At 41.8% G+C, this 10,892-nt stretch overlaps 1 protein-coding gene across 1 annotated transcript; it reads right to left on the bottom strand.

The window, feature by feature from the left end:
* Positions 1-982: 982 nt before the first annotated feature.
* NXNL2 (nucleoredoxin like 2) lies at positions 983-7,445 on the bottom strand. Its single transcript, XM_086868075.1, has 2 exons — positions 7,124-7,445; positions 983-1,491 (listed from the first exon to the last, which is right to left on the bottom strand). Exons 1-2 carry the CDS (start codon positions 7,423-7,425, stop codon positions 1,323-1,325), a joined length of 471 nt encoding a protein of 156 aa, XP_086724201.1. The 5' UTR covers positions 7,426-7,445; the 3' UTR covers positions 983-1,322.
* Positions 7,446-10,892: the final 3,447 nt, after the last annotated feature.

Consider the following 10,892-nt stretch of genomic DNA (forward strand, 5'->3'; position numbering starts at 1 on the left):
ACGGCAAGGCAAGGGAGGCAGCTGTGGAGGGGGTCAGTAAGCCAATGCCTGCAGATGGGACAATCAGCAAAGCAAGGCTGAAGAGGTAACCCTTCCAGCAGAGCCATGCCAAGAATTGTCTGTATGAGCACTCCTGGGTGCTCTGAAATGCCTCTACACCTACACACACAGCCCAGGGGACAGACAGGAAGTCAGAATTCAGGGTGCAGTTAAAGGACTGTGACCCCTTGGGGGTCACAAAGCTTCTGGGGACACCACACGCAACAGGAGTGCTACAATTGATGGACACAGGCTCTCTTGCTCCAAACTGAGTTAACCAGACTTCAAGTGTTAGTAACGAAGTGCTTGCACTTGAAACAATAATGACTCTGTTAAAGTCTTTAAATTGTAACCAACAAACACTTGGCTTGCACGGGAAGTGGGCTTTTTTGGCTCATTAATTGCATGGATGTGTGGGCTGGGGCCTCAACCATGAAGAGACAGCAAATCAAGCTGTGCTTTAGATCCAACATGAGCACTCATCAGAGAGACCTGGTATAATTTTTTATAATGTTTGCTTCTACATACTTTGGCAAAAGAAAAGATAGAAAACAGTTTCTTCTTAACTTGACCTGATGTTAACTTGGGAGCTAATATCACAGAACCACAGAATGGCTTGTGTTAGAAAGGACCTTAAAGACCATGTAGTTCCAATCCTACACTTAGCTTATAGGGACAAGTTTTAAAATCCAGGGATAAGGAGCAGAACTATAAATAAATATAAACAAATCCTATAAAAGTAAAATAAAGTAGAATATTTCTTCAGTACTGACAAACAACTGTGTTGTATTTTAAAGTCATTACATTTTCTGATTATTCTTGTTAAGGTAGATAAGGAAATACATGAGACATATTTCATAAACAGTAATTTATTAAAGCAAATAGTTTGATTTTCTCAATAAAACGTACTAATCATCTGGGGAAAAAAAAAGTCATCGATAAATAGGTTTTTTGCATTTATTTTTACTGTGTTGACTTTGCAAAGTAAGTATTTGCATAGATTTCACAAGTTTCTATTATTACTGTCCAAACAGCCTATTCTTCTGAAGTTCTTCATTACTATTTGTGGTTCATACCAAATACCATAGACAGAACAATACAAATATAACAATAATTGCATTTTATGACACTGGAATAACTGGTCTTCAAGCCAAACCCAAAATTTGTTTACAAGCAATGATAAATAAATAAGCCTTACCCTTCTCATTCTGAACAAAGCAAGAGTCTTTTCAGAGCTCTACCAAGTTTTCCACAATGTTTTCTTGCTTTCATTTGCCAGCATTTTAGTTAGAAAAATTCTGAAAGATGTCTGCACCCTCAAGCCAGTTCCGGAAACAGGATAGCCCCTTGTCTCTGATCTGTTTTCTTCCCTTGTCAGTAATGACTTCTCCAGTTTGTTTCACAATCACCAGTTTAGGAATTGCTGTTATGTTGTATTTCTTCTTCAGATCACTGAGGGGAAAAAAATTGAGAATAAAACACACCATTAGGAGCATTTTACAAAAACTCCTGGTCTCTTAAGATGGCTGCTCTGTCCAGAACACGTGGGAGAGAAGTGATGAGTGCCTGGGCTTCCTCAGCCCAGAGGCAGAGCACTGGGTAGAGTTAGGGGATGAACAAGGCTGCAGTTGGAAGCCTACACAGTGATATCAAGCTCTTAGAGTTCAGAGATCTGCAGGATCCTTCCTGTAAATGCTCATCACTGCTACCTGCAGTTTCCACAGGAGCAGAGGCTCTTGGAGATGTAAAAGATGTCCATAGAAGCAAAGTTTGACATACTCTTCCACCCTGTTTTACTAGCCCAAACCAGATGTCATTCTGGGCCCTTTTGACAGGACAGGAGAAGGGTCTCACTTAGCATTTGATATTCATTCCCCTACAAATGCACTCAAGCGTGCCACAGTGCCACTTCCTGCAATCACCATTAAACTATTACACCATTTTGTGTAAATGGACGAGATTGAAGATGTTCCTTTAATTCCCTCAGTGAAACAGAACTTCTACAAACAGAAAAGTGAGCAATCAAAATATTTGGAATAAGAGCCACCTATCTGCATTGCCAAAGAAAAATTTTCAACTCCTCCTCTGCACCTTTAGAAGAACCGGAGGACTGACAAAAAACAAGCAGTAACAAAATATCCAAATTCCAGAACACTAGCAACATCTCTCTCAAAACATACTTAAATTACTAAATGGAAATTTCGCTGCCTGAGTGCCACCACCACAAGCAAGAGCATTTTCTGTATGAGGTTCAAATGCCAAATAAATCTGAGTAGAAAAGAAACGTGGACATTGTTTAAAAATACTTGACACTGATCTATAGACATTCTCAGGGATAATTCCTCAGGGAAGAAAAGAAAATATACCGAAAAATAAGACTTAAGTGCAATACTGAGCCAGATAGGGCATTCCTGAAACGTGCCTTCCCTTCTGTATTTTTCCTTGAGAAAAATCAATAGGTTAAGGTTACTTCACTACTGTTACATTGGCTGAGCAATAATGCAGGGAACACTACGGAAGCAGCAATAATAGGTATGGACCAGGTTTGCTTTCTCACACTTCACTTTTGTCACAGCAAATTGTGACATACAAGCAATCAACCAAAAGTCCCTACAGACCCTTCTGAAATCTGCCAAAACAGGTGAAAAAAACACATTCCAAAGCAAGTGTGCATCGAAGCCATGTGAAATTACTATCACCTCATGCCACCTGAATGACAAACGAGATGGGTGGAAGACACTTCTTATTGGTTCGGTGGATGGAAAACACAATTGTAGCAATCAGAGACAGAGCACTAGGAGATGGAAGGTCATTTGGTATGGAGACTTATACTTAAATCTTACACTTTACTTTCCTAAGGGAATGCATGTATCCATCCCAGCATGGAATCTGGATCAGACAGCCTTAGGGCTGCATCAAACCAGACTGAAGTACGCAGAGATTTTGCTTACATTTGTGTGCAACTTGCAAGATGGATGGGCCTGAAGAAGCCTCAGAAAGAGTTCTGTAGACAATGCTTCTTAATTACTGTGTACCTGTGCTTGCAAAAATGACTTCTAAAACGTATTAAGATCATTGTCTCCAACAGGGACCTCAAATCCCATCACTGCACAAACACATATTGCCATGGGACTAACTCCAATGGCAACTCACGGTATCATTAAACCATAAATAGAAATAAAAACCTATGACATTAAGACTGAGGCAAACTGGAAGTCATAGCCAATGTTAGATTTCTTGATTCTTATGAGAAGGCTGGATGAAAGTTTCTGAGAGCACAGATTTTGTATTTCTAGATAATATTGACATTGGATGGGAGCTAATTTTCTTCACAGCAGCTCACATGGTGAGTACCAAAACAGCACTGATAACTCACCAGTGTTCTGGCTATTGCTGAGCAATGGTTATACAGCACCAGGGCCTTTCCTGGTTTCTCATGCTACCGTGCCAGTGAGTAGGCTGGTGGTGCACAAGAATCTGTGAGGAGGCACAGCTGATCTCAGATGACCAAAGGATGTTCCATACCATGTAAACCTATGATCAGCTGTAAAAGCTGATGGAAGAAGGGGGAGGGGACCAACATTCAGAGCCAGGAGATTTATCTTCCCATGCAATCATTACAGGATGAGGCTTCCCTGTGCTGGAAACTGTTAAATATCTGCCCGTGAATGGGAAGTAGTGAATTAATTCCATATCTTGCTTTGCCTGTGTATCTTCACTTTTGCTTTATCTATTAAACTGTCTTTATCTCAACTCCTAAGTTTTCTCACTTTCACCCTTCACATTCTGTCCCCCATCCCATGGGGGCAGGGAGTGACCCAGCAGCTCTCTGGGGCCTGACTGCCTATGCAGGCTGAGTCACAACACAGGTGAGTATGTTTGTATAAGGGTTTAAGATCTACATGCAAGAGGGTTCTTGACATGTAGACAACACTGGTCAGATATAATATAGTCTTGGGAACACAAATGGTAAATTTTATACAGATGTGTAATGTGATATCTGACAACACTTGAATTAAAACAGCTTTCACTTGGAAGTGCTGTCACATGAAAGTGATGGGCACCTTGCTCATCTGCTTCTAGCAGTATTCCCTGTCACACAAAGCTGTAAGTATTTTCTTTTAGCTGTGAAATTTCTGCATTGTTAAATCTTAGTCATAAGCATGCACGTCACATGCTTGGGATTCAATTTTAAAGTGGCTGCTGAGATTTTGAAAGAGCAGTCTAAAAAGTCTAACTGTTCAGATACTTAACATTATTCTACCTTTGTATTTTTAACACCCCATCCTCCCCAGTATTTCTGCAGGTGCCAATCCACCCTCATACGTAAAACTTCCTAATAAAAAATGCACATACAACCTTGTCATTTTCCTTTTATGGCATTCTTTATGATTCTAATTTTTACTGAGCTGTACGGGCCAACTCAGTAAATACCCGCCTACCTGGAAGCCTGCAAGAACCATTGTACACACTAGGCACCCTCACAAAAAATGACGCCTTTCACTGCAGAGTTCAGTACAAGCACAGCAGTATGTCTTTGTGTACCATTATCAAAACATCAATCCTATTTAACAGCATTTGTTGTTGACATGTTCTGTCCTACACCTGCTTTTCCCCTCTACTACTCTCTTTCTCTTCCAAGTGCTCACTTCCTACTGGACTGTCTTCACACCCCACTTCAAGAATCAAAATCCTGTGCCTCAGGCAAAAAAAAAAAAAAGTACATTAACTTGAAGGCAGTAAAAGCATCAGGAACAGTATTTCCTATTAGTCATGCCACAGACCACATGAAGCAGCAAATGTGCAGTCCCACTTCTGGGAGGATAGTCAGGACTGACAGCATGGAAGAGTTTGGAGATCCTGCTTTGAATTCAGTGTTTTGCTTCTCTGAAGGTAGGCTTGACACTGTAGTGCTAGGCTTCACACACTGCAAGTAGGAATGCTGGCTATTTCCTGAGACAAAATTCATCATCAAGAAACTCCATGCTTCTGTTGTTGAAAAGTATTTTAGATGTCATACTTAAAATTGGATCTGTTGCATCTAGAAGAAACATCAGTCTATTCTACAATTATCTATCTTAAACACTGAAGCAACCAGCTAGGATATTTTAACCTCACTGAAGATACTAAATGCCTTCTTTACACAGTCAAAAAAACAATAACCAATTCAATAATTGCAATTAAACTTTAAAAATATTAATATATTTTAAAATAATAATATTTTTATCTTAACAATTTTTAAAATTATATTCTTAATTAGAACTAGTATCTAGCCAGAATTATAGTTTGGTTTATTGAATACACATCTGCTCTTAGTCTGCAATGATTCACCACTACCCCTGACACCAAACTACCAGTTAATCCAACCCAAGCACCTTGAACAGCTCCACATGGTCCTTTATTGTTATATGCAACTTCAAAAACATTGCTTGTTCATATCCCTCTGCACTTTTTTCTTCTGTAAGCCACTGAGAACTCACAGTCATCTGGCAGGACAAGCCATGCTTCTCTATGGAACTGTGAAGGACATCACAGGATTCCACAGAAAAGCCAATTAAACTCTCTCTTTGCTTCCACTCTGCATGACTTGAGCAGGAGCTGTCAGAAATAGATCTCTAATCCACAGAGGATGAAGCTGTAAGCGCATTCCCATGGGCCGTGCTGAACAGCTTGCTGGGCACAGGGGCTTCAAGTGCTACCTTTCTATCAGGAAACTTGCCTGCATTCTATTATGATTAGTAGAGATCAAATACAATTACTGCCTGTGAAGAAGTTCTTGTGGAGAACTATTGAAAACAATATTTAAGCCAGTGGGACCTAGCATTAAAAAGACCTAACATCAATTGGCAGTTGGCATCCGGGAATGAGCCAAGAAAGGATGAAATAGTTCCTGGCTTCAAGTAATTTGCTCTTGAGTTTGTCAAACTGCACTGAAAAAGCAAGATTAGCAATCATGTTCCCTCTTGAGTGAGTAGCAGGGGTGTTACACACCAAGCAGCACACTAGGATGGATTTAGAATTAAAATGAAAGCTATAAGCTTTCTTCTAGCACTAGGAAAGAGTTATTTACTAGAAGAATTAATTTGGCTGCAAGTTTTATTACCCAAACTACTTTTAAAAGTCATATTACCTTCTTGGCTTTGACACCACCTGGAAAAAAAATTTCACAATCTACTCATTTAAAGAGTGGGGGGGGAAAAAAAATCCCTTTATCAGATTTTACATGTACTTTGAGTCTCGAGTTACGGGCATTTCAGTAACCTTGAGCATCTTACTTGTGCTCCTCTAATCCCAGTCTATACTTATAGTAGCTAAATCAGATTTCTGAAAGTCATCCAAATGAGCCTCCACTCTTGACTTAGGTCATCAAAACACTCCGTTGCTTATGCACAGTCATGTCCTTTCCTTTTGGTGTTTTCATAAGCAAGCTACCTACAGGAATGTCCCTTTGGAGACTGAACAGCACAGGAATTTTACGCCTCAGTTACCAGGTGCAGTGTGCCACCGCTAAACTCCAGCTGATACCGTGTCTGTATGAAATCCTCCACAGTTTGCTCTGCTCTGCTTCAGGTAGTTCAGATATAAGTTTTGCTGATTCTTCATTTGCTTTTCCCGGAGCGCTGACCTACACAATGCAGACCAACCTTAGGAACAACTAGCGCCGTGCTGAAAAGCAATCCCCGCATCCTCCCCTGCCGTTCATTTCTTTTTACCTCACTCGTGTCTTTCACACACGGGGTCTTTACTAACTCTTGTTCAAAGATCCTTTAGCTGCCAAAAGAAGTGCGCAAAACCGCACTTTAGAAAGAAAAGCGTCCTTTACGCATGGGCTAAAGCCCAGCGAGCAGGCTGTGTCCGTGTGTGACAGCCAGCGGCAGCCGCGGCTCGGGGCGGGGGCGCGGCCGGGAGACGCTCCAGCCTGGGCTCCAGCGACTTCAGCAGGAAGGCAGCCGCGGGATAACGGGGCAGAGCTGGAGGTTCCGAGGAGTTCCAGGGACGTACTTCCCTGTCAGGGCTCTCCAGGTGCCCGCCCTCCCTCTCCCGGCCCTCGGGGCAGGGGCTCCGCGCCGCGCTGGGTACTCACTGCTTGTAGGGGTCGTGGAAGGGCAGGGCCAGCCAGTCCCCGTGCATGGCGCGCATGTAGCCCACCATCTCCTCGGCGCTGTGGTCGGAGGAGATGAAGACGACCTCGAAGGGGGCGGGGGGCTCCGTCTCCTCCAGCAGCTCCGTGTAAAAGTCGCAGAGGACGGGGGTGAAGTCGCGGCACGGCGAGCACCAGCCGGCGGAGAAATACAAGCCCACGACCTTGTTCTGCAAGGCCTCCTCGGGGTCCACGCTGCGGCCATCCTTGCTGACCAGGAGCCGCCCGCTGAACACATCCACCATGCTGGCACGGCCGGACCCGCGACGGGCACCGCGGCGGCTGCGAGACCGGGCGCGCTCCCCCCGGGCGCGCTCCCCCCCGGGCGCGCTCCCCCCCGGGCGCGCTCCCCCCCGGGCGCGCTCCCCTGCCCCAGCGGCACACCGGCACACCGACACCTCCCACGGGCCCGCCACCGCCCGGGCCCGCCCAGCGCGGCCCCGGAGGCGCGGCCCCTTTCCCCCGCTCCTCTGAGCGCCAAGTCGGGGTTCAGGGGACGTAAGTGCAGCCCGAAGATGTCGAACTTCCAATAAATTTAAGCAGTAATCGCGTGCGCCGGGCCCCGTCAGCTCGCCTTGGAGCTCACCGCCTCCCCCCTGAAGGTCTCATCACAAGGCTTGGTCAGTTTTGGCAATAAAATTTTTATAATCTGACGTCCAGCAGGTTTTTTTGTAGCTCGGGGAATTATCTGAATTCTGGATGTAAAAGGGGCTGTCTATTCTCTGTCCCAGCAGATAAGAGGAATTCTCATTTTATTCCAGTGCACTTATCATATGTTTGGGTTGAATAATACTTTTTTCCTCCAGCTGACATTGAGTTAGAAATTAATAAAAATTGTATTACAAATATGCAGTCTTTTTTCCTGCCTAAAGCAACCTGCAACAACGGAAATGAAAGATGGTTTGGTGGTAGGGGCATTAAATTACAGTTTAATTAAAGGATCACAACAGGGTGGTGATCAAACGTGGTACATTTTCTCCTTTCCATTAACTGCGCAAAACCCAATTAAAAGAGAATTTATCTTAAAAAAAATATCAATATTCCCGCAAAATAAATCTTAGTGTTTATAATGGATACTTCAAGTGTCTAATGAAGCTAGCTGAAGAATATTTCACTTTAAAACTGTGTCTACAAATGCATTCTAGGCTTTTATTCTTCAGTTGTATCCCTGTTTTAATCTTCAGCTTCTCAAAAATCTGTCAGTTTTACTTAGAGAAAAGATAAAAATGTGACAAATATATATTATGATTCAAATGCTGAACACTAGAATGGAATGGATGTTAATTACGATGAGTGCTTGGCTGGGTAAATTGCAACCAAGTTTATAGTGAAATTAAAGTCCATTTTTTACATCTTATCATCTTCTGACCATATAGCATGAACAGCGATGCTTCAAGTCAAGAATTCCCATTTGAGTTTGTATAGGAATAAACTGAGCACAGGTATTCTCCCCCACGTATATTTCTTCTTGAGGTCTTTTTGAAATGTGCTTTTCTTCCATTGACGTGACAAAAAATTTTTGTTTATCTCCGTTCTGTCCTGAGAGAAAAAGAACAAGGTATCATTTTAAATGTTTGAACATATGAGAGAAAGCTTGAAGATGAACCTCAGAAGTAACACATCAGTCTTGGGGATTTTTCAGCAGGCTCATCAAAATTGGGTGTAGGGTCACTTTGGATTGGGAGATGCATTCCTGCTATTTCTCTTACCCCTTTTGCCTTTTATTATGAAGATTTACTGCTAGTTAAAAGACTGCTTATTTCTTGTGCAAAAGTTCACACTTTAAAAGAAAATAGTTCAGTCATCATTATTTTCTAAGAGATTCTTTTACAATAATCTTTACACAGCATGTCTTTTTATTTATTTCCAAGTACATCTGGGCTAGTATGTTACTCCAAATCTGATATTCTACTGGAAAACCAAAAATAATTGCTTAGGTGTTTAAAAAGTGGCTTTTACTCAAATGCTGTATTTCTCCATTTTTCATGGAGAGTTAAGTTGCGTTGGTTTCAAACCCAGGTACTCATCTGTTTCCAATACAGGTCACATTTAAAACAACGCAGTCCTCCCATTTGTCACACCTCCTACCGATCCTTTCTCCAACTTTTGAGTGTTGTTTTGTGCAGTTCCCCACTTCAGAATTCCTCCTGATGTCAAAAGTAGAAGCTGTGAAGGTTGCCTGTTCTTAAAATAGCACAGGTGAGAAACTGGGCTCACCTGAGTCTTCGATTTGCGATGATGTCTGCCTTTGTGAGACCATTGTGAAACGGGATGGAGTCATAGCATTTGGAGCCTGTAGAGTTACCAAAAAATGGAAAAAAGTTTCCATACAAGTCCAGGCTAGCATAGTAGTACATTCTTGATACTCCTACCAATTTCTCCTTCCACCGGTGGTGAAAGTGTAGTTTCTCAGGTATTATGAGTGGAAGCAGTGACCCGAGGAACTTCCAACCTGTACAGGTTAGGAAGCTAGTTGGCCAGAAACAGGGCTGTGCCATGAGAAAAGAATGTACTGAGATTGTCTTTGAGGCCTCTAGGCACGGAGAAAAAAGTTCATAACTACATATACCTCCGTAGGGAGAAGAGTTGGATGTACACAACAGTGATATTAAACTTCTTGAAGCTATTTGAGGAAGAGCTACTAGGCATGAGGAACCAGTTACCTTCCCTCGGGAAGCTTAAGGTGGTCAACTCTGTAAAGATACCAAAGATTCACTGAAAATGCTTTATACCCTGGAAAATGTTGTCTTGCACCTGCCTTTGGTTTGACTACAGAGACATTTTTCCATGACGCTAGCATGGACCAACAAGAAATGTCTCACTTTATAATTCATACCAAAGACTAAGACCTGTTCCAGTTAGAAATGTCTTCTAGGACTGTTCTGTTAGAGCTGTTAACACTACGGTGATTTATTCCATCCCCAAATTTCCACTTGGACGGGAAAATAACGGAGCTTCTTTACACAAATCCTGTGCTCCTGTCTCAAAGTTGTGTGTTAGTTCTGATGTGACACTATCAGAAAAATCTGTACACAATTCTCATCCAGTGGAAGGCTTTGGGGAATTTCAGGACAAAATTAAATAAAAGCTACCACAAAAAATTTAATTTATGATTTTTTTTTCTAGAAAAGAGCTTTTTATAGTTGAATTTACTATACTATTTTAAGGTAACAGTATTTAGTCCTGTATTGAATCTAAGCCCAAGACTTTTAGTTTATTTGTTCTCACATTGCAAAGATTATCCTACTTTCCTTGTGAGTTTTGCTTTAATTAACACTGAAGTTAATTACATATCCAGATTTTGACACACAATTGAGAATTAAAAAAAAAAAAAAAAGAAAAAAAGAAGAGCCTGAATCATAAACTCATGCTTTCAGTGATATAGGGCAGCGTGCTGAGAAAGAGCTGTAGAAGAAATTAACTGGAAGTAAAAAATATTCAGACTTGCTGACTCCTAAATAATCAAAGAAAATATGGTATGTCCTCAAAGTGAAGTAATTCCATATACCTATGGTGGCAGAGCTAATGTCTCTGCAAGCTATACACAAGATAAAGTGTGACAAGGTTCTGAAAGTCTGTCTAAGTCTCTAAGGAACATACCCATTGCCCTCTCTTTCATGTACCTTCTTCATAGCCAGCACTGGTCTGAGTAATAAAGAATTTGATCCAATAAACCTTTGCAATAAAGGGTCTCTTGAAACTTGTGTTGTAT

This window comes from Cyanistes caeruleus, chromosome Z, assembly GCF_971803275.1.
Source record: "Cyanistes caeruleus chromosome Z, bCyaCae1.hap1.1, whole genome shotgun sequence".
Lineage (NCBI taxonomy): Eukaryota > Metazoa > Chordata > Aves > Passeriformes > Paridae > Cyanistes > Cyanistes caeruleus.